The 24,415-nt window shown below is 42.1% G+C and overlaps 1 protein-coding gene across 1 annotated transcript in view; it reads left to right on the top strand.

Moving 5' to 3' along the window:
- The window catches only part of DMBT1 (deleted in malignant brain tumors 1), a 101,075-nt gene that overhangs the window by 57,663 nt on the left and 18,997 nt on the right, over window positions 1-24,415 (top strand). The window contains exon 39 of the mRNA XM_071564067.1: window positions 20,775-21,095. Within this exon, the coding sequence (XP_071420168.1) occupies window positions 20,775-21,095 (321 nt within the window). The remainder of the gene's footprint in view (window positions 1-20,774; window positions 21,096-24,415) is intronic.

Below are 24,415 nucleotides of genomic sequence, written 5' to 3'. Positions count from 1 at the left end.
TAAACTGCTACAATGCTTTAAAATAGCTTTGTAATCCTAACTTCTCTTAAAGGATTAAGAAGTAATTTCAATATTCATGCCACATGTTGTTTAGTACAATCATTTTATCATTTTTCTCCTCTCTAGTTTTCTTATCACATCAATCTAAAACCATCTATCTAATGCCTCAAAATTTAGTGAGCTGGACTGAAAATGTGAATGAGGTACCGATAAATATTTCAGGGTTTATTAAAAAGAAGAAAGATTTAATTTAGGAAGAATGAGTCATGTCTGGAAAGGAAATGTAAAATTTGATCTTACTGTGGCAACTGGAAATGTGGCTATGCAATATTCTAATTATTTTGAGCACTGCTTTTAATGCTAAATTTCTTGCCAAAACAATAATGGGACTGTGCTTATTTATAAAATGCAGAGATTTCTCAGCTAAAAGCAATCTATTATGTGAGCACTGGATATAATCAAAGGAAGGAAGGTTTACAAATGAATAAATCTATTTTGTCTTATAAATTAATGTCTCTGTGCTTAAAGTACAAACAAATGTTTTCTTGCATTGAAGGATGTGGTCTGTTGGATTAAAAATGTCAAGTGTTTGACTTTCTGCCCATCAGTTGTGTTTTGAAACACTTCTGCATGATATTTTGAAGAGGTGTGAGGTGCCTCTGTGTTAAGTGTTTGACACAGCTCTCTGTGTGAGGCTACAGCAAGGAATTTTAATGGCGTTAAACTGTAAAGGGTAGGTAAAAAAAGTAACCAACATTCATCAGAAAAAGAAAAAAAAATGTCCAAACTTCACAGGGAAGGCCTTGAAATACTCCCTGGTTCCCCAGGGATGACAGAAGCATTTGCAAAGCTAAGAAGCAACAGCACAGAAGTCATCATGCCCTGAAGGTCCTGGAAAAAAACTCCCCAAACACTTTAGTTTAAATACTGTTGCTCTTTTCTCTCCTGCCATTCCTGTTATCTCCCCATGACACACATCTCATGTTCCTGAGACCCCTGATACAGCCTTGGCCTCCCTCTGGCTCCACCCTGCAGCACCTGTTCCCATGAATCCCACACCTGCATCCTATTGAGCTGCTCAGCCCCTGCGGCTGCCTCCATCCTCATGCCAGCCACCCCTGTGCCTCCTCCTCCTCCCTCAAAGGGCTGCTGCTCCACCAGGGTAGCAAGGGAAACAAAATGATGGATATTCCCTCTGCACACTCAGCCCAACATCCTCCCAACAGGCATATCCCCACCCTGCCCAGGCAATCTCTTCTTGTGCTTAACAAGACTCGCTATTGAAATCAGCATTACAATATAAAAGGCTTTTCACAATGTCTGTCCTCAATTTTCACTGTTGTTGACCAAGACCATCAGTTCTTGTCCTGTTCCTCCTGGACATGGGGGGCAATTTTCAATTTTCTCTACTTTCTCTTTGGGTTTATTTTTTAGTTGAAAATTAGTATATTTCCATTAAGTTTTCACATCTCTACATTAGAATAAATCCCAATTCAAAAGACACTGAGCTGTTAAAGATCACTTTTTTCTGCAATATTTAAGGCTGAATCACACAATGTGATCTAAAGGCTTTCAAATCAGTTGGAAATCTTCCCACACATCTTAAATCAGCTAAAACCATAAATTTCATCCAAGAGATCAGTTCTTAGTCAGCAGACATTTCACCTCTCACCAAATGTCTTTTAAAATTTGAAAGACATTTCCTACCTATTTTCCAGAAGGAAAAGGTTTAGTTCAATTATTATTCCTTTTGGTTGCTGATCACGAAATTCTTTCATTTTATCCCCTCCATGGCTGTATGCTTTGTGGTTGTGAGGAGTTTGGCTTCTCAGGACTTACCCAGCCTTTCAGAATGTCTTGTGTGTGTTCATAAATCAGACTGAAATATGCTGGAAATGCAAACAACCAAATCCAACATAAACATTTATCATTGGTGCATGAAAACATGAAAAGCAAGACTTGGAATTTTTGCCTTTCATGTCTTAGCTAAAAATACAGAGAATTCAAGCCAAAATGTAAACTAAAATTGTTTATTTGGCGTTTTGCTTTGGTTTTTTGCTTATTTTGCAGGGGATAAGTGTTATGCCAACCTTATAGTGAAGCCTTGTGTCTGTAAACACAAGGATGTCAAGAACCAGGAGCACATGGAGAAAACTTCCTTTGCTCTTTTTTAGTGAGGTTTCTGGGGGATTCTCAATGTTGGCACCTCCTCTGCCCTTAGAGAAGACAATCAGTTGTCACTTGCCAGCTTTTTACTTTGAGATATTTTGGCATTACATTATTTGATTTCTTCCCAGTGTGCCTATCATGACTGAAACATGTAGTATGTACTTGTTCACTCAGTAGTGTTTACTCAACTAACCATCTCAGCACCAACTAAACACATCTACAGCATCATGAGAAAATTCCTTGCAAGTGTCAACATGTCCTGGGAGAGAATAATGACTGAATTACACCACTGCCCTGGTTTTGGCTGGGATAGAGTTAATTTTATTCCTAGTAGCTGGTACAGTGCTGGCTCTGACTCCACAGCAAATTCATTTCAAATACATATATATATTTTTAGCAAATAATTGCACAGGGTCTGTAGGTTCCTGATATTATGCTGTTCCCAGTGTTACCAGGCCAGCAATGGGGTTGAAGCAAAGCTCAGAAACAAAGTTCTTGTTTGCTTGTTTGTCTGCTGAATTTCCTGTGCTTTGCTGTCCTGTTTATCTTTCTATTCTAATTTGGGATTATGAAGCAGATAATTCAACTCTGTAGTCCTTCTTCCCAGGAACCCACTATAAAAATATTTATAATTGGGTATAAATAAACATGGTTTTGTTTCTGCATCTCATAGATGGCAAGTAGATTAATCTTCCAGTTGTTAATAACAAATATATTGAGATTTTAAAAAGCTAATTAGGGTTTGCAGGGTATGGGTAAGAAGCACAATTTTTCCTGCTTTCATTACTTTCCCCCATCCTTTCCCACAAATCCCCAAAGCCAAGCACATTTTTTTTCACACTTTCTGTTAGATGTCTTACGTTACAAGGAGAATATATTTTCCTTATGTTATTTGCCTTTCTTTATTTTAGTAGCTTTATGTATCATGTATTTATTTATGTTACTATTTATTTGTGGGGTTTTGTTTATGATTATTGTTTTATTTATTATTTATTAACCTGGAACACTTTACCTGGAGAAGTTGTGAATGTTTCAGCCCTGGAAGTGTCCAGAGCCAGGTTGGACAGGGCTTGGAGCAACCTGGGCTGGTGGAAGGTGTCCCTGCCCATGGCAGGGGGTGGAATGAGATGATCCTGAGAGTCCCTTCCAACCCAAACCATTCTAGCATTTTATTTTCATGGGGGTTTTAAGTTTATTTTTTTATTTGTTTGGCAGTTTTTATCTAAATGGGAAAAACTAAGGAGATATTAAAGTTCTCATTGCAGTTGTGTACCTTAGATTTTCTCTCTCAGACTCAAACACCATGGCAGAAATGGTCTATTTTAAAGACATCTCTCCTGGCTGAGGAAATCATCAGTGCCCAACTGTGTCACTGGGAGTGCGATTTGTTTTCATTTCCTAGAATAACACTTGGATCACCTCTTTTGCCCCGAACCACCTGGTACCCATCCAAGCAGATTTTTTACTTCTTTCTGAAATAAGTGGATTAGTCACGGTGTGTAATGTAGAAATTAATTGTATTGCTGCTGTTCTGGAGAGACGTGTCTGAATAACTGTTATCTTCCTCCTTGTAATTTTTTTCTCAGTTCTGAGGAACTAAAGTTTCTGAGTTTTCTCTTCTAGAGATCAGATGTTGAGGTGTTTCTGAAGCATTTGGCATTAGTTACCACTGCTAAATCTGGATTCAAACAGGGCTCTGTTACATGAGATATAATGAAAATTGAATTAAGTCTGTGTGAGGGCTCCATCCTCCCAGGAAAGAGGTGTCAGGGAGCATGACTTAATCTTAATATGACTACTTGGAAGAAGGTATAACCAGGTTGGGGTTGATCTCTTTTAAGAATCAAGAAACAGGACAAGAGGAAGCAGCCTAAAGTTGTGCCAAGGGAGTTTTAGGTTGGATATTAGGAAATATTTATTCATAGAAAGGGTGATCAATCTAGAATAGGCTGCCCAGAGCAGTGGTGGAGTTCCCATTCCTGGAAGGGTTTAAAAGATATGTGGATGTGGCACTTGGGGACATGGGTTAGTGGTGGTCTTGGCAGTGCTGTGTTAACAGTTGGACTCGATGGTCTTACAGAGGTTTTCCAACCTAAATTCTTCTCTGTGGCAAAGCAAGGCCTTCTTTCCCAAATGCTGGATCCTGCCATCCCCAGTCTCAGGCTCAGAGAGCCACCTGTGTAGTTCCAGTGGCAGAAGGGAGGCCAAAACCTGTTGCTTCAGTTTGTTTTCGAGCTCTCAGGCAGCGAGGGCAGCACTCATTTGAGAGCTGTACACTCAGCATGTAGAGTAAACACTTGATGTGAGCCTTGCCAGTGTGACACAAGCCTTCTTTGTTTCAGAAGTTCACTGGATTTCGGCAAGGAATGCATTGTTGAGGAAGACAAGTGGAGTGCTCTCTGCCAACACTGCAAGGATTCATCTGGGCATCACAAGACACTCCCCGAAGGCAGTGAAGTCTGACAACTGGGTGACACTCACAGATCAAGCTGAAAGTTAACTCTTGGAAATACAGGCTAGAGTTTTTACAGTCTTGAGAGGTTTCTGGCATTGCACTTTGAAAAAACAGCATTTTTTTTCCCAGTAGATAAGGCAGCCCATTGCCCTGGAAATGTTTTCTCCCTGGCTGGTGCCTCTGGGCCAGTGGCTGCCTTTGGATATGCCAGGGGGAGAGTTTAACAGTTCCACAGATGGAAAGAGCTTCAAACAATGATTGCTAGGAAAAAAAGGTATTAGAAACAAACTCTCAAGAAAAAAAATACTAGAATGCTTTTAGCAGTTAAAAATATCTCCATTGTATGAAATTACATTGGTCATTGTTGCTCTTTTTGTTTCTTGCCTTTCAGTAACATTTTCTCTGTAGTTATCAAACAGCCCTTGATTTTATTTTGATTTACCTTAGATCTTTATTGCAATGACTATATTGTCTCATTTATACAACTTTCTTATCACTAACACCTTAAAACTTCACATTTTCCCTTACAGTCAGAAATTGAGGTATTTCAAGACTGGTCTGACTTCTGCCATAGACATGTGCAATAGTCTTGAAACAAGGTGCATTGATCTGCTTCTTACTGTTTTAATATTTTCAGCACGAAGTGCAGCACCCCATTTCCTTGATCTACCAGTGACTGTAAACTTCACCTAGAAATGACTGACTTCTTTATGTTCACAGTTGACACGAGATCTGAAGCAACAGAGAAACTTCTCACATTTGTGTTCTGATGTTTTAGAACTGGATTTGTACAGTTAAAGACACAGATTTTAACCAATAAGTCTGGACATTGCTGTCTTTGTATTGGATGTGCCTTCCCTGGGTACCAGACAGGTGACCAGCTTTGTTATTCTGCTGGTGCTTTACAGAATAAAGTCAAGAATTTTTGTGAATGGTGAGGCCAGAGAAGCTGTGTCTGCCTCATCCCTGGGAGTGTCCAAGGCCAGATTGGATGGGGCTTGGAGCAAACCTGGGCTAGTGGAAGGTGTCCCTGCCCATGGAAGGGGCTTAGAGCTAAATAAACTTTAAGGTCCCTTCTTAACCAAACCATTCTATGATTGTAACTACCCCAAATTGCATCCATCTAAATGTTGTCAGGATAAATTAGGCTTGACTTTGTACATACAGAGTCACACAAAAGTTCACACCTGACATTTACTCAGAGCAGCACTGTTGGTTCTGTGCTGCAGACAGTGAATTATTCAGAAATATCCCTGCCCTGTAGGCAGGTGCTTTAGGAGCATGTCCTTGCCCCAAGGACCCTGAAAAGCAGGAGCACTTAAACAAGTTGAAAATGCATATTCATACATTACTAGTGAAAGGAGAATGGTGTAGAAGTCTCTCTTCCAACCTGTTTTGTATCACCACATTTTCTCCTTAGCAAAAATACCTTTGGCAGTAAGTCTTGGCAAAGAGGATGGAGTGCAGGAGCACAGGCAGCGAGCCAGCTGGACAAACAATAGCCCTGCAGGAGAGCATCTGGGGTTCTTGGTGGACAACAAGCTTGCCAAGAGCAAACAAAGTGCCCTTTGAGTGTTGCTGGAAGGTCAAAAGAGGTGACCCTTCCCCTCTGCTCAGCACTGCAGATCTGCAGCACCATGTCCAATACAAGAGTGTGAGTTCCCCGCACAGGAGAGTCAAGATCATCCTGGAGCAACACCAGCAAAGGGCCATCAAGACACTCAGAGGGCTGGAGTCCAAGGTGTACAAGGAGATGTTGGTAGGCTTGGGCTTGGGCAGTCTCAAGGGCATGAAGGGAACTTCTACAGTCACCCATTGGGAGGGTACGGAGAAGATGGAGCCAGTTTCTTCCCAGAGGTGCACAGCAACTGGTCAAGAGGCAAAAGACACAAGGCAGAACTCAGGAAATTCCACCTAAATATAAAGCAAAATATTTTTTTTTTTACTGTGAGGCAGTCAAGCCCTGACAGAGGGACCCCAGGAAGCTATGGAACCTCCATTCTTGGAGGAACAATGCTCTTGTAGACGTGACCCAGAACAACCCATTCTGAACCTGCTTCAAGCAGGGGCAATCCCAGAAACCTGTGGGAGTCCCTTCCCACCTGTATCAATCTCTGATTCTGTCTTTCCATGAAGTGTCCAGATTCAGGGAACTTCTCTGTTTTCCTTCAAATAAATGCCAGTGAGGCTGGTGAATGGATGGAACCAGCGTGAAAGGCTTCTTGGAAGATGTCACAAAGGAACCTGGGGGATGAGTTGTGATAATTTCTGGGATATAATGATACAGAAGTTGTTTGCAAACAGGAGCTTTGTGGATATTTTGCATTATCTCCAGGAGATGTCAACTTTACTCACATCCCAAGAAATACTGTCATGGATGATGTGTAGTGCAAGGAGAAGGAGATCTGTCTGTGTGAGTGTTCTCACATGGGGTGATACAGAGAGAATTGTGACAACCCCCATGACTGCAGTGCCATTGGCTCGTGTACACCTCAATATCTTTGCTTGACCAAGAATGAATTTGTAATTTTGTCAAATTGAAAAATGCTTCCCTGAACTAGAAAATGCATTTCTCAACAGCATTTTACCTCTCTTCAGAGCCATATTGTTGCCAAACCTCTGTCCTACACAGAGCATTTCCCTCTCTGTGTTTAATCAATATTTGACATGGCAAAGTTCCATCCAACAAAGATTCAAAACCCTTTAGAGCATTCTAGCCAGTGTCACTCAGAGTCCCTCCAACACTGTTATAATACTGTCGCAATCTTTTAATCACCTCTAATCTCTGTAAGCCAATTCTATTTTCTTACTAACAAGACTAGGGGGGAGCACCCAAAAGCAGTCCCAAGGCACATTCTGCCCTTACAGAACCAACAAGCTTTCACACAAGAGACCCTTCATGAATTTAAGACCCTAATTCCACATAACTCACCTTGACAAATCTCCTATTGAATGCCTGAAGATAATCTATTTGAGTGAGATAATCAGGATAAACCAAATCCAAAGGTTTAGAGTCATGACTCTTTTGCAGCCCAGGGGCAGGAAGCAACATGAAGGAACCAGGACCGTGTGAGATTCCTCTGAAGAGGGATATGCCATGATCTTCTGGCCATTCTGGGTCCTTACCCAAATTTAACCCTGGCAACATCTTTTAATTGTCTCTCAGATGGCAGAAAAGTTCCAAAGCCTTGTCCTGTTCTCCATTGATTTTTCAAGTTGTTAGCAAGGAAAGACAGCTCATCCTTCCATGTGTCCTCATTCTCGTCACCTTCAGAACACAGGGATTGCACAGAGCTTAATTATGCAGTTGTTGGGCATTCCCTGAAACAAAACAGGGTTTGTAAAGAAAGGTGAAGTATTATCATAGAATCATGGAATATGGAGCTGGAAGTGAACCACAGGGATTGAGTCAAACTGCCTGCTCCTCACAGAACTACCTACATCTAAACCTTGTGACTAAGGACATTGTCCAGGTGCTCCTTGAGCTCTGCCAGGCTTGGTGCTGTGACCACTTCCCTGGGGAGCCTGTTCCAGTGCCCAAACACCCTTTCACTGAAGAACCTCTTCTAAAAATATCATTAATTTTACAGAAACTGCGATTGCTAAGATGTGTATTTTCTCTATTTCCTCCTCTCGCAGCTTCTATGGGAACTGAAATGCCTGAAAATTTCAATTTCATAATTATTCAGACATTTCTACCTTGAAATAATTTCCTCTAGCAAAAGCAACTTCCTCATTGAGTTATTACCGATTTACCTCTTGAATTTCTTTGGTAGTTTAGGCATAAGAAAACCCTCTTAAAATATGGTTTCCTTTGATCAGAATGAAGGCAGTAATACTGATTTGAAGAGTTTTCATGAGGTTAACCACAGACTTTTAAACTTTAAGGAGAATTAAGAAATGAAACTGAAATGTATATTTGGTTTGCCACAGTATGGAAAGGATGGGACTTCTTGTCTGTGAAAAATTTCATAACCAGATCAGGTTGCTAAAAAGTCCCATGTCTTTAAAAAAGGAGCTGCATTAAGCACCATTTTAAATTTTATCTGTTGGATAGAGTTATCTCACACAGAGAAAAAAATAATTTTTTTTCATTTCCTAGTGAAATTCAAAGGCCCTTAAATGATATTGAAATGCAAGCAGGAAAGCAAATTTAGTTGTAAGAAAGTCATGGCCACACTGTGTCACCTTGACTTGATTAACCTCATTTCTTGGCCATCTTTGTCATGCTGAGTTGAATCTTGATTCTGCCTCTACTAATTTTAATGTGAGGGGCATGTTAAACTGTGCACTTCAGTCTACGTGTCCTATTGCATTGATTTTACTATCAAAAACTACTTAAATTTAAAGGCAGTATTAGTGACACCTCAATCCCTGGGACCCTCAATGCACTAAAAGGTCAATAACAGGTTTGTAATGACAAATGTTTAAAAGGTGCTGGAGAATGTCATGAGTGCTGGTGGTACTCTTTGTGACCTCTACCCATGGAGCCTGCTGAGGTCAAAAGGATTTGCAAGAAGCTGAGAAAACCTCTTCATTAAGACCATTGTCCACATGGAAGTGAAAGCAGGAAAAGCTGCAAGAATGCAGCACATGCCAAGGTAAGCAGTGTGTTGACACAAAGCTTAGCTGGGTAACAGGATGAAATGACCTGTCCTACCAAGTGTGGAGCCAAGGTCACCAATACCCATCAACTTTGGCACAGCTTTCACCTCTGACAAAGATTTTCCCTCACAGGGGATTCCAGAGGTTGGATGGTCACATCCTGATCCCGAGGCAACTCTCCTCTGGGACTGGGAAGCCAGACCCAACACTCAGTAGTCAGTTTTGTCCAAAGAAGGTGGCTTCACATGGAAAGTTCCCACTTTAGCAGTAAATTCACTATAAATATGGGGAGCCTGTTTGCAGGTTGTGTTATCACAGATGTGATTTGCCCTTTTCTCTAATCATTATCCCCTATATCCCGCACCAGCCCTTTTAGCCAGCAGCAAACTTGCAGCAAGTGTGGGTAATGCCCTTCCCAAATTGTCGTTCACAAAGCTTAGCTATGATGATGATGATGATGATGATGATGGTTCAGCATGCAAAAATGCCTTTCACTTCAGAACTTACTGGATTTGGATTTAGTAGAATGGCTGGCAGAGACAGAACATGGCTTGGATCAGCAATAGTGTGGCAGCAGGACCAGGGCAGGGACCATCCTCCTGTGCTGGGCACTGCTGATGCTGCACCTCAAATCCTGAGGTCAGTTTTGTGTCTCTCATGACAAGGTATTGAGGGTCTGGAGCATGTCCAGTGAAGGAGCTGAGGAAAGCAGCTGAGGGAGCAGGGGTGGGGGGTTTAATCTGGAGAAAAGTGGGCTCAGGAGGGACCTCCTTGCTCTCTACAGCTGAGCTCACTTGTGTGGAGATCCAGGTTTTGGCACACAGGTCCCTCAGTCCCACTGGCTGAGAGCTGCTGGGGCTGCTTCTGTGTGGCACTGTGAAAATCTCCACTGTGGCAGGGCACTGGCCAGCACCAAACTGCAGGAAATGTAATGGCTTTAAGAAAAAACAGGATTTACTTCATAAGATATATTCCTTCAAAACTACTTCAGTGAAGTTTCTTACAAATATTAGATGTGGTAGCTACCAGGTGTCAAGGTTTATAGTCCCTGTAAGGGATAATGAGGGAAGAGCTGCAAGGGAAGATGAAACAGGTGGATATCTCAGATGAGTCAGAATTTATCCCAATCTCCACCTGGACAGAGACACATCCTCTGACTTTGACAGGAGAGATAAGGAATGGAAACAACTGTCCTGCTGTTTGTAGCTGTCTCTTGCATACGTTTATTTTCATCTCTGCTTACTTTACAGGCCTCTTTACAGGCTCCACAATTGCACGGTGGTGTTGGAGCATCTTTTCCAGATCCGTGCACACTTCCCAAGGACAGTGTCTCGCTGCCCTCCAGTGGCAGCAGCCTCCAGAACAGTCGCATTTTCCCTTTCGTTTTAGTCCCTTTAGACCCAGGTCCTTGTGGAAATTTTAACACTGATTTTCTATGAAAATCAGACGTTTAAATGCCTTTGGTGACCTCACTTTTGTTTGCAAATGCTGGAGGAGTTTCCTTATCAGAGCTGCAGAGCAGGATGACTTTGTAGAGAACTGGCTCCTTAGCAGGAGGTGTCCCATGAAGAACATGTCTCATGTACCTCTGTCTGTCTGTGCACACATATATTCCACACTATATCCATGCTATTTCCCTGATGGTCAGATGTTGGATTTCACAATACAAAATACACACTGGAATTCACACACAGTCAGAAAAAGCTGAAAAAACCCCATATTTCCAGGGAGGGGTAGTTTTATGTTGCCAGTGCAGCAAAACTTCATTCCACAAAGACAGGTTAATACTCCAGATCCACTATAAAGCCATTTCATGTCAGACAAATGCTGCTTGTTCTCGATGAGCAGATTTTGATAGATTCCTGTAAGAAGATGTTCTGGGAAACAGCTTTGCTCTTTCAAGACCACAAAGGTCACCCTTACTGTCATCACTATTGGTTCCTGCCACACAGGATTAGTCTGCTTGCTCAGCTTTGGCCTGAAATCTTATCACTTCCTTTCTAATCACAGAATTATAGAAGGGTTTGGGTTTGAAAGCATTCATGAAGCTCCTGTAGTTCCAATCCCCTGCCATGGGTGGGGACACCTTCCACTAGACCAGGTTTCTTAGAGCTCCATCCAAAGTAGATTTGAACTCTTCCAGGGATGGGGCAGCCACAGCTTCTCTAGGCAACCTGTGCCACGGCCTCACCACACTTACAGGCAACAATTTCTCCCCAAAATCCCATCTAATCCTTCCCTCTCTCACCATGAAGCCATTCCCTCTTGCCCTGTCATTCCAGGTCCTTATCCAAAGTCCCTCTCCAGCTCTCTTGGAGCCCCTTCAGTCACAGGAAAGGGCTCCAAGGTCTCCTAGGAGCTTTCTCTTCTCCAAGCTGACCAACCCCAGCTCTCCCAGCCTGCCTCCAGGGCAGAGGTGCTCCAGCCTCCTGGACATCTCCTCTGGACTCCCTCAAGAAGCCCCACACCCTTCTAATATTGGAGGGCCCAGAGCTGGATGCAGTGCTGCAGGTGAGGTCTCACCAGAGCAGAGAGAATGGGGAGAATCACCTTCCTCAACTGACCACGCTGCTTTTGATGCTGGAGAGAGGTCATCCTGTGACACCTGTCCCTATAGATTTGTTAGACAGACCTTGAGCCACCACCAGCGCCTGCCACCATTACTGCTTAATAGGGTGGAAAACAGCCTGAGGGGAGATGCAGCCACATCACACAAGAGCTGGGTGGTGGAGTCCTCAGCCTTCTGCATGTTCCCTGGCACAATAACTTCTTTGGGACCTGTTTCACAAAAGAGAATGAGCAATGCTGAAAAATCAAATCTTGATGCACATTCATATTGAAGATACTTGCATTTAGCCCTGTTCCCCATACCTTCTTTTCCTATATTAAGGCTTCAAATAGAGCTGCACCGAAATGTCACTAATTAAAAGCTTAGTTTATTAATAGGTTGGTTGCCTACAAATAGACAATGTGAATTATGTCCTCACTTTCCATTAACACCCCTGCTCCTATTGCATGGGATTTCTTGGACAAGTAACTTCACTGCTGAGCACACTGGTTGGCTGAGTCACCAGAGAGACACAGCTATTCCACAGGAGTCTACACTTCCTAGAGAGAACATTATTGTAAGAAAATTAGTACCCACCACACTGTTCCCACATGGAGATAAATATATTGATAAAGATCTACCATAGAGTCACTGAGTCACTTCAGGAGACGATGCTGAATTCAAGTAAAACACACAGAGAACTGAGAGTTTAGATTCTTGGCATGACTGGGTTTGCTCAGTGTCATGTGAAGGTAAGAACATGGCTATCTAGATAGGTATGACATATCACAGTGTGCTCTGAAAATAGAAAAGCATTTGTGAAAAGAAAGAATTTATGTTCACTTTTAATTCAGCTAAGAAAACTTAGCTCTTTGCAGCTGAGTCCCATCTTCTCCCTGACAAAGGGAGCAGAACTGGAGGCATTTTCTCTGGTATCAGGGGCCATGGTGGTGTTGATGCCATCACCTCATGCCAAGGAGAAGATTGTGTGGCTGGATCCAGGGCTTTGACAGAGGCCAATCTTATCCAGCTAAATTGGAGGCCCTTTCTAGCTGGGATTCCCTTTTTCCATGCAAATCACCTAATCTGAAAAAATACCATGCAAACAGGTGGCAAAGTATATCCAACGTGACTTGTGTATTTCCTCTCCCTGATGACTTTATTTCATGTATTCTCCTAGTCCATTATTAATTAGTATTTATAATGGCACTACAGTATCTTCTGCCTCTCATCCTTTGATCACATGTCCCTTGAGAGTAGCATAATATTCTGTTACTTGTTCCTACCCTTCAGTTTACAAATATGTTGGTAGCACCTTCTGGCCCTATTTTTCTCCATTTCCTTGGTGCTGTAGTTTTTCTTACCCAATATGACCTTGGCCAATACATCTTACAGCTGATTTATTGATTTTGGGGCTGCAAGTGAGAGGGAGAGAACTACAGATCTGAAATAGCCTGGAGGGATCCACTCCAACATAAAGAGAATTCAGAAAAGTAAGAAAAAACATAAAAACTGCTTCTTACAGCAGTAATTTGTGGAGGACAAAGAGAATTTGTTTGAGACTTTCCTGGCGTTTTTAGGATGTTAATCTTTTGGCACAACTCTTACACCAATTTAATCTGGTTTAGGATGGTTGTAAATTGGAAACTGTCTTAATGGGTAGCATGAGAGTCCTTACCAAACAGCCTAATCTCCAAAAGTAAATCACAGCTTCCTGGAACAACCACATCTTCAACACAGGGCCCCAGAGGTGCCTGGGGAGTGTTTGGGAAGATCTCAGCAGGCAGTCTGGAACAGCTCCATGATGTGGATCCCCTCATCCGGGTGTCTGGATGTACCCTGTGAAATGAAAATACTCAGTAAATCACTTCCTTGGCATTGATCTGGAAGTTCAGGAAGGAAGATCAAGTTGCACAACACATACCTTTGATGCAGAGCAGAGCCCATTTAGTATAAATTCTGAGGCTGTGCTGGGTTAGAGCACACCACCACGAGGACAATGGACCTGCAGGTGCGTCTCACCTGGCTGCTCCTGCTAAGCACCACTCTCCTCTCTGAACCAGGTACTGCCTCCACAACTTTTTCATGCTTGCAGGGGAATGTTACAGATAGAATTGGTTACTAACAGACTGCCTTGCTGCGAAGTGTGGCAAAGGTTGTCCTAAAATATTGCTGATGAGTTTCGATCCATTGATGTGATGGTTTAGTTTGACATCTAATTAAAAAATTCAGTTCAAATCCATAGGTTGCATTTCAAAATATGTGTATTCCAAATTGCAGAATATTATATGTATATTACAAATATTATATATATTATATGTATTATATGAAGATATTATATATCAAAATAGATATAACCTATGAATGTTATGGACTGAAGAAGGATGCATAATATTTCTTTGTTTCTCTTCTGTGATGAGAATAGTATGTGGAAACTATTCCTTAATCATTCATCTTCTAATATTGCAGTCTTAATTAAAATTCTTCTATACTGTACATTTTCAAATGTAGAGAAAGAGAGAAAAAGAAACACAGAGCAATCTGCCAGACTCAGGTGAAAACATACTCTACTGCAGTGACACCTTCCTTCAAACTTCAGACAGCAAACCCAAATCTTACTTATAAACTTCCCAGTTTAAATGAGATACTTTGAGCTTTAAATATCAGCATAAGCATCAGGAAAAAAAATTGCCAATGCTTTACAAAAAGAGGTAATTTCACAGAGTGCAGATTAAGGATTGGCCATATTGAATCATATAAAAAACAAGAGCAAAGAGAGCCCAGAGGGAAGTTCAGCATCAGGGAGTACTAAACTGCATTTCAAGAATGTGATCAAATCCCAGCACTTCAGCAGAACATAATCTTGGTCCTTACTCCGTGGGTTCACTTTTGTCTTGATTTGACCTAACATAGACTGGATTAATTTTGACTGGAAAAACCCCTTAGAATCCTGTCTTGCACACCAAAGACTTTGGTATCACGAAAATGAAATTCTGTAAAAGTGTCTGAAGACTAAATGGCAATTTGAAAAGAAGGTTAAAAAATCCCCAGGTGAAATTTCCCCTGATTTTCAGAGCATGCCAATGCTGAAAGAACCAGTACATTACTTTGAAATGCTGCTATTTGAAAACATTGCTCTGAGCCCTGGCAGCCTAAATCCTGTTTCCTTTCATGGATATTAGTAGATTTTCTTAAGTATTTATGTGACTAAAACTACAGATTATCAATTTGACACAATCAGGCCACAGGTCTGAAGATCATTTCTTTCCCTGATATCTGAACCATGATCAAACACTTTGCTGTATAATATACTATATTATATAGTATATTCTTCCCTGCATGGTTAGACAAATCTGGGTTTCACAAGCAGACCTGAGCAGGCACTTGCAGAGATTTAAGCCATAATGTTCTGTCAGCCAAAACAGCTGTCACATTCTGCACAGACAGGGGTCCACAGCCTCCACTGCTGCTCTGCCAAAGACATATGGCAAAGGTGAGGAACTTTTCCTGCTGCCCCAGTGAAATTTGGCAGAGTTCAGCTCCCACAAGCCCTGCCTTCACTGGGGTAAAGATACATGAGGATTTCTGGAGGCACATCCCTTTGCTCTTTGTCCTGCCCTGAAATAACGTTGTCTGCAGTCATCTTCCACTGAGCCAAGAGAAGATGAGGGAACAACCTCATCTCCCCTCTCCCACCTCTTTTCATAAGGGATTGACAACACTTTTTTCATGTTACTCAAGCTCAAAGTATCTCATTCAACCACAGGATTGCTTTCAAAAAACACCACAAGCCAACACTTACTGTATGGAGCAGGAGGAATTTCTTCACAGAAAGATTTGTTAAGCCCTGAAAGGGGCTGCCCAAAATGGTGGTGGAGTCCCCATCCCTAAAGGTGTTCAAGGAACAACTGGATGTGGCCCTTACTGCTCTCATCCGGTAGACAAGGTGGTGATCAGTGAAAGGTTGGACTTGGTGATCTTGGAGAACTTTTGTATTTTAAATAAGTCTGTAACTCTATATCAACGCATAACAGGCACCTTCTCACAGCAAAACATAAAACACAGCCAGAATTGTCATGCTAATGTGTTTTCTCCTCTGCCACAGCAACCGCTACGTGGTGGAACCAACCACCTCCAGATCACAAATCACCATGGGACAAATTTTCAGACTGGATTAAAGACAAACTTAAACCCCCAGGTAAGAGGGTGAGATGGGCTCTGAGTGAGAACCTGCTGGGCAGATCTGTAGGGTTACCTGGGTGAGCCTGTGCAATGACTCACTGTCTGGCAAAGCCTGTATCTAGTTACTTTCAAGACTTCCATTCAAAAGATCATTCCTCATTTCTGCCAATCTCTTCTCTTTATATTTCCTCCACCTGCCTCAACTGTGTCTTCTGCACCCACTGCTGTCACAGAGGAAACTGCAACATCAGCCCCTGAAATCACAACCACAGTTGCTGAAGGTAAGATACACACTATGCCATAAAATCTAATAACAATAGTGCCTGAGTTTGTTCAAAATATATTACATTGGTAAGATTAAAATAACTGTATAAAGATTAAGATCTCTCTAATTCATTTTCTCAGTGAAGAAAAATTCAGCTTATATTCAATATTAATGAAACATCACCTCACCTGAGTAAATATTTACCAGAGGTTTTGGCTCAAATGACCAGATTTTAGAGGCTACAATCTGAGTCACTTTTCCTTCAAGGATATCATCAGAGTCATATCAGCAATCTTCAGCTCCACTTTCTATCACTGATTGATGGTTTTCTCCAGTAATGTATTTCCTCAATACTTTCACAGGCTCCACTGCAGTAGTTGAAGAGACTGAGGCAGCATCTACACCAGGAGTCCCAAGCACAACTTCTGGAGGCAGAACTAGAGTTGCAAGAGCTGCTTCGAACCAAAGTAAGCTTTATTATCCAGTAGATAAGAAGCTTTAATATCCAACTTTCAAATATTTACTTCTTGTGGTGGTGTGTTCACAGAGACTTCCCACTTTTGTCTAGTAAAATGACAAATCCAGGTACTATAATCAAACTAATCCGTGTTCATATCTGTGCTGCTCATTATTTTACATTGTTCCCACTGGTTTTTTCCTTCAAAATTTCAAGAGGTTATTCTGTCACAGGGATACAGGATTTGATTGCAGCTGCCCGAGCTCGGGCCACTACTGAGCCACCAACAACTCCAGCACCACCAACTACAGTGACAGAAGGTTGGAAACAGCCAGGCCCAACCTGTGTTCTTCAGGGGCAAAAATGTCCCTGTCCTGCATCACTGTGCAAGGCACCACCTGGGGCTCAGAATGTCCCTGACCTGCCAACAGGTGCCAAAGACACAATCCTGGGCATACCTTGCATGGTTATTCCATCCACATACTCCTCTTCAGCACCTCTTAGTGGTCCCCAATGGGGGTAAAATCAACTTGCGTTGGGAAAACTCAGAGCTTGGACCCAGCCCTTCCTCAGTGCTCATGGTGCTGCAATGTCCCACCTTTCCCCATTCTCTTCACTGGGGAAACTCTTACTCTGACATCTGTTTTGTAATACACTTTGCAAGTTTTTAAGGAATGAGCTGCTATAACAAATTTGTGAAATCATTTCTTCGGTATTAAAAAATCTTCAAACCAGAATTTTGACCAGACAGGGCCATTTTGCATCATCCATTAGATGAGCTGTGACCTTCCTATGCACCACATACTGTTCTGATGATAGCACTAGTAAACCACTCTGCAAACCTCTCCTGGGGAGGTGACTGTACTGTGCCTCTGAACTTGACAGGTACTTTTAAAACACACACAAAAATTTGCATTGTACATTATATTCAATATTCTTTTATTGATGGACATTTTCTGCAGTGCCTACACTTGCTCTTTTGGCTCTCTAGAAAGCCAAGAAACTGGTGGCCTTGCCCTTCAGAGAACAGTGACAGACACTTTCCACATAAACTAAATTCAGCTCTTTAAAACTTCCCTTTTCCCCCCAAGTCTTATATATTTTTGAATCATTCATCCAAGCTGTCCCCATCATCTCTATCTTTCTTAAACACACAATCCCTGATAGAGCAGCTGAGGTCTCTTTAGCAGCAAGGACAACAAGCAGGTCCATGTATCCCTCTGAGAGCAAGACTGAGACTGCACTGGCTGACTGTAAAGTAACATTCCCGACTTCCAGCTTTTCCATGGCCCTTCTGTGCCAGCTGAAAGGGTGACTCTGCCATTGTGCATCAGTTTTCTCCTTCCAAAGAGCTGCCTGTTCCACCTGTCTTTATTGACTTCTATCTTGCTAATTTTTGACATTTATTCAGTTTATGAAGGTCACTTGGAATTCTCATCTTGTCCTCCAGAGAGTGCACAGATCTCACTTTTCCTTCTGCCACTCTCTGTACTTTTCCAGTTTCAGTGGCACGGGCTGAGTAGTTCCTTACAGTCTGGGAGCTGTGACCTCCTGTTTGACACCCAAACCATCTGCTAGTCCAAGGTGCTGCATAACATAATAAATAATTACTAAGGCAACTGAGAGTTTTTCTTGTTAAACCCTTTTTTTAACACTTTTTCTTCTGCAGCCTTACCTCTGCTGTCTGAAGTTCCGAGCTGAGACTCAGTGCCAGTAATTAGAAAGTATGATACAGATTTAATTACTGTTCCATCCATTACCCTTTTGCCAAATAATATTTTCATGTCCAAGATGTAGGATCTACCCACCCTAATTTCTGCAAATATTATCTTACTAATTAACAGGCAAATCTTCAGCTCAGTGAAGAAGTACCAGTCACTTTTTATTACCTTTTTCCTGCCAGTCATTTCCCTTTCAAAAGGATAGAAACAAAAACTTTCCTACTCAAAGACTATTTTACCAGGCATTGATCAGATTTTGCTGCTTGACTTGACTTGCTTATTCAGACTGGAGTTTACTTCAGCTGCATGAAAGAAGTTTGCAATTCTTTGCACACACAAGTGAAACTGAGGAATGAATGTGGTCCCTCAAGATTTACTTTTATTTGCTTGGTTTTCAAAAGTGAAAAGTGCATTTCTAAAAGGAGTGATCTGCTGACCATTATTGAGGCTTGAGGAACATAATGCACAGTGTATATGTGGTTTCATAAGAATTACTATGGAACTATGTGCTTGTAACTATTTTTTGCCTACATCTACTTAACCAAGTATTTGAGCAGACAGTTTAATCTCACTTCTGCATCCTGTGTGTAACAGGGTTGCTGTTCAATGGCTAAAGGGAAAAAGGTTCCTCTCTAGCTCTAATTAATAAACTCATTACTTTCCCTTGTACACATTGCAGGTAAACTGTTGTAAAGTCTCACAAAAATCAAGTGGTCACTGATTCCTTCAATTAAGTTCTACTCTTAACTAAGCACAAAGAATTGACTTTGAAAAATACAGATATCAATCATTTTCTTTTATTTATTTACTGAAATTGAAAAGTGTTGTTCAGCTGTCTGTAGACATCACATACATCAAAGATTCTTAAGACTGCTACTTAATCAGTCCTTTATTTTCTGAAAAAGTGCCCATGAAAATTTCAGACTGATGATCATATTTCATATTAATGAAATATTTATTTATAAAATTTAGCAGAAAATGTGCCTCATGCCCATAAAGCCATTTTAAATAGCAAGTGAAAAACAATAAATTCATTTCTGCCTATAAATCCAGGTCTGGATCTGAACTGGGAAATTTGGATCTGCCTCTTCCTCCATATTCCCACCTGAATTTAGATAGTTAATTTAGTCTTAAAGTAGTCTTAACTTTGTATCTAACACCTTTCACCATCTTTGGCACATGCTCAGTGCCTGGATCAAGAGGTTAATTAGCATTTGTTTCAATTATCTATTTTTCTCCCTGAATTTGTATTTGGCACTCTTGTGGAAGTTTGGACCTAGATCTTGGGAAGTGAGTCAGGCACGTTGCTGCTGGCACTGCTCCACAGTCAACTTTTACAGAAGTAAATGCTTTGCATGGTACTGAGATGGAAGGAGCTTTGATCATGGCCAGCAAAAAGGAATTAAGGACAAAAAGTCCCAGGAAACATGACCCTCATCCAGAATTGATGTGCATTAATTGGTTACAAATGACTGCCAGGTGACAGAAAAACATCCCCAACTGAAAACCTCATAATTACTGACCCACCAAGGACTAAGACAGGTGTGTGTACTTGGTGCAGTTTATGGTGGCCACAAACTAGGAGGAGCTCAATTGTGCTGTTGGCGGTGTCTCTGATTTCTTTCTCTGAAAGAAAAATACACTCCAGGACCATAAAACTAATTTGGAACTTCAGATTTCTAAAAGCCTTTCCCTCTGAAAGGGAGATAAATGTGTGGAGTATTCGCTAAGTACCCAGCTCTCAGCAATGAGCCTGGCCTGAGGAAATAGCTCTGCCAGTGTTCTGGGGAAATGGTGCTGTGCCAACAATCTGTTATGCCAGTGGGTCAGCAAGGACGGGGAAAGAGGCTGAACCAGGAATTATTTAAACATGGCAAAAACAAACCCAAACCATATTCCTTGGATTGCACAGTATCCCAGGAAAAGGTCGGCTCTGGGTGTTTGTGTTAGTCCTTTGGGCAGCACTGTGGTACAGATGATAGTAATGAAGAGGTAGGAAACATTTTCTTTGACACACACAGGGGGAAAGGCCACTGGCTGCACAGGAGAGGAGCATTTTCCCCAGAGATCAGCATGCTGGGAGAGGACCACGTCCGTGCCCACGGGGATTTACGTGTATAAAGCTGGGTTTGAGAATTCATAGAATCATAGAATCAACTGGGTTAGAAAAGACCTCCGAGAGCATCAAGTCCAACCCTTGGTCCAAGGAATTGATAATAACTGTCTTAGAGTAGCACTGCAATTCTGGCGAGGAACCATGGCAAGGGCTGCTCCTGCCTCCACTGAGGTGATGCTTGGCCTGAGATGAGACCAGCTGTACCAGCACCTTGGGCACACACCACTGACATGTGGCACGGCCTCTTTCTTCACAGCACCCCCCACTGCTCTGCCCACACGACTGGCTGGTGGTGACCTGTGTGCCGGCCGTGTGGAACTCTACTACAACGGGAGCTGGAGGGCTGTCTGCGACAATTCCTGGGACCTGGACGATGCCCAGGTGGTGTGCAGGAGCGTGGGGTGTGGAGAAGCCCTGCTGGCTGTGTCTGAACCTGTGCTTGGCACAGCCTCTGGGAGAATCTTCCTCGATGATGTGCAGTGCAAAGGGGATGAGGAAAACCTGTTGGCGTGCTCCCACCAGGGCATCAGTGTCCTTAATTGCCAGCCCCACGAGGATGCTGCTGTCATCTGTGAAGGTACACTGGCACGTCTAAGTTAGATATTGGGAAAAAGTTCTTCCCCCAGAGGGTGATGGGCACTGAACAGGCTCCCCGGGGCAGTGGGCATGGCCCCAAGGCTGACAGAGCTCAAGAAGATTTTGGGCAAAGCTCTCAGGGACAGGGTGGGATTGTTGGGGTGTCTGCAGAGGCAGGAGTAGAATGTCAATGATCCTTGTGGGTCCTTTCCAACTCAGAATATTCTATGATCTCTCATAAGCTTTTACCCACTAAGCAATGCAAGTGTACTTACTGCTAAGATTTTTATGCACAGCAGTCATACCCACACTACCCATTGCTGATTATACTAAAAACAACACTATTCCTGCAGCATTCTTGCTGCTTGTTTGTTAATCCAGATAACCCTGGAGACAGTTTTGCTGTACTTGCTGATCTACGACCAGATGATGCTGTCAGGATTTCAAAGGCATGTTAGAGTGCCTGGGATGCTGCTTATCTTGGCTGTCCAGAGGAATCCCTCATGGACTGCTCTAAGCTTCCACAAAGCAAAGTCCTTTCAGGGCTGGCCTGTCTAATTTGTTTTAATTAAGCATGAACAGTAGCAGAGTGTCCAGTAAAACACCATTACCTTGTTATGTTACAGTTTATAAAGTGAACTAAAATATATTAGAAAAGTTAATACGCTTTCACCCTCTGAGGATTGATTGGGATAAGAGTTGGGAAGGGAATTTGCATAACAGAGACCACCAGAAGACCCTTCACCAGTGCCAGAGGCTCCTGTACAGGGACAGACAGCTGAGTAATCCTCAGTGCAGGCCTGGGATTGATTCCTGTGCCATGTTTCACATGTCGTACAAAGACTGTGCCACAAGAAGGCTCTTAAGAACACATGGGTTTGAAATTGTCACATGCTAAGATGTTATCACAACTATCTATGAAAAGGTACATAGACAACAAGTATATACACCAAAGACACACAGCCCTGAAACACAACACATGCAAGAAGCAGCAGGATTTTAAATGAACCAGCTATTATGGTTCTTTCATTGGCTTTTTATGTTTAATTCACCATAATGTTCTGCTAGGGAAGAAGAATGGATATAAATTCTCAGAAGGTATTTATATAAAAATGTAGAGAAAAATGAAGCATCTGATTAAAGGAGTTTTGGTGGATATGGGATATGGAATTGTTTCTGCATAGCTCTTCAGAAATTCTGAGGTTAAAAGAAAGAATAACTTTGGAAAGAAAACAGGCCTATACAGTAATACTTTCTTGCCTATTTAAAATTCCATCAGGTGCTTTACATTTAGACATTTACATGTGTGGTATTTCTATATGCTGTGGTACATATTAAACCAACAGACATTTAAATTCCATACAGTTGCACCTGCAGTCAGGAGTTCTGTGCTGTGAACTGTGAATAATATCACAAGCAGAAGAAGTTTTGAAGGAATGTTTATTGTGAACAAACAAACACACCACAACTTCTATATGACAATTTGTATTTTCTTTTTCCCTTTCTCAGGTGACTGAGGGACCCAACCTGTGGCAGTTCACCAGCCCAGAGGCCCGTCCAGTTCCACTTCAGAGATCTTGTGTCCCCAGGAATTTTCCTGCAGTGCAAAGTGTCAGAGTGCAACGTACACACTGGTCGACCCCATCACCCACCAGGGTTCCCTCATCCCCCCTGGCCCTTCCCAGGCAACAGACCCCCTTACCCTCCCAGGCCCTTCCCAGGCAACCGACCCCCTTACCCTCCCGGGCCCTTCCCAGGCAACAGACCTCCTTACCCTCCCCGCCCTTTCCCAGGCAATGGATTCCCTCATCCCCCTCCAGGCTTCCTAGTCTATCAGACAAGAAGCAAAAGAAGCACAAGTGACAGCGTTGATGTTGTCATTGTCCCCCAGTAACAACATCCCCAATAGTGCTCCTTCTGACCACAGCACACTGATCACTTCTCTATGTGATGACTGCACTGCAGGATCCGCTACTGATTTCTAAAATTACAACATAGTGGGGGGTGTAAATCTGCAGGTATTTAATCATAACTGTCCTTCTCTTCCTTAATTTCAGATCTTCTGGATCTGTATTGCAGATCTGTAAAACTCTAAGCTTCAGTAAATCCTCTCAAAGAATAATTGGGTCAGCTGTTGTTTTTTCTCATCATGATTTTGTTTCCCTCTCAAAGTTCTCCTGGTTTTCCCCGTTGTACCAAATAATTCAAATATTGGGCATTTAAGGAAGATTAACATGTGCCAGTTCTGCTTTCTGAGCTCACAGAGATAGATAAACCAAAGGATAAGCAACACTTGTAACCAGTAATGCCTGAGCACTTCCCTAAAACAGGAACTTGAAAATATTTGGCAAAAATATTGTACATGTACTGAGGTATAATCTCTGCAACACATATAAGCTATTATAAACTTTCCACAGGTCAGATTTTATTAGTGAAGGCTAGAACTAAAAAAAATTGTACATCAATTCCCTTCATTATAAGCATTGGCTTCATCCTTTTGACATGTATTCAGATTACATCACTTTGAGACAAGAAAGTGTTTCTTCACTTTAATGTTAAATTGTCCTAATTGGAATGATTTGATGGGGGGGGGGGGGGGGGGGGGAAGTGAAAATCGATGATTTTCAGTTCCTAATAGGGAAAAATACCTTGTTGATTGCAGAATTGTCAGGGAGCACAACAGTCATCCCAGGGAAAGAGATGGGTTAAATTTTGATAATCTGGTGAATTTGGCCTGACTGTGAAAAGCATATTTAAGGCCAGTGCTCTGTGACCATAAGAGGAATATCATGAGCTGCCGTGTGCTGAATAAGTGTGCCTGGAGTCCAGAGGCTGTGCCATAAAAGAGAAAGAAAGTTCACTTTTTAAAGCATCTTTTCTTTTTATGCTTCATCCCTTCAATAAAGGGACTAGAGTAATTCTGAAACTCGCCTTCTCCATTAATAACTTGGCCAGTTCTCAAATACCCAATCCCATAGGTCTCCTGTGAAAGCTCCAGCTCTACCTTACCTGGTGGTTGAGCCTTGGCATCAGCTGAGCAGGTTCCTAGCCAAAGTCCTCATCCTGCAGGATGCTTGTCCTGAGCCAGAGTGTTTCCTAATCACACAAAACTCCATCACACTCCTAGCCCTGCTGCTCTGCTTCTCACACATAATGATTTAAAGTCACATTTTCCCTGCTGTTGCATTCCTGGGTGCAGGCAGTGAGTAAAAGTGCCTCCAAGTGTCACAACAGATGATTGTTTGTTCCTTTGAACTAAAATGCACCCTAATTTCTTCTGAGGAGCTGCTGTTATAAACAACCTTCCCTACACTCATTTCC

The sequence above is a fragment of the Pithys albifrons genome, chromosome 9 (assembly GCF_047495875.1).
Source record: "Pithys albifrons albifrons isolate INPA30051 chromosome 9, PitAlb_v1, whole genome shotgun sequence".
Classification (NCBI taxonomy): Eukaryota; Metazoa; Chordata; class Aves; order Passeriformes; family Thamnophilidae; genus Pithys; species Pithys albifrons.
The sequence above is the reverse complement of the archived record's forward strand: the minus strand, read 5'-3'. Positions and strand labels throughout refer to the sequence as shown.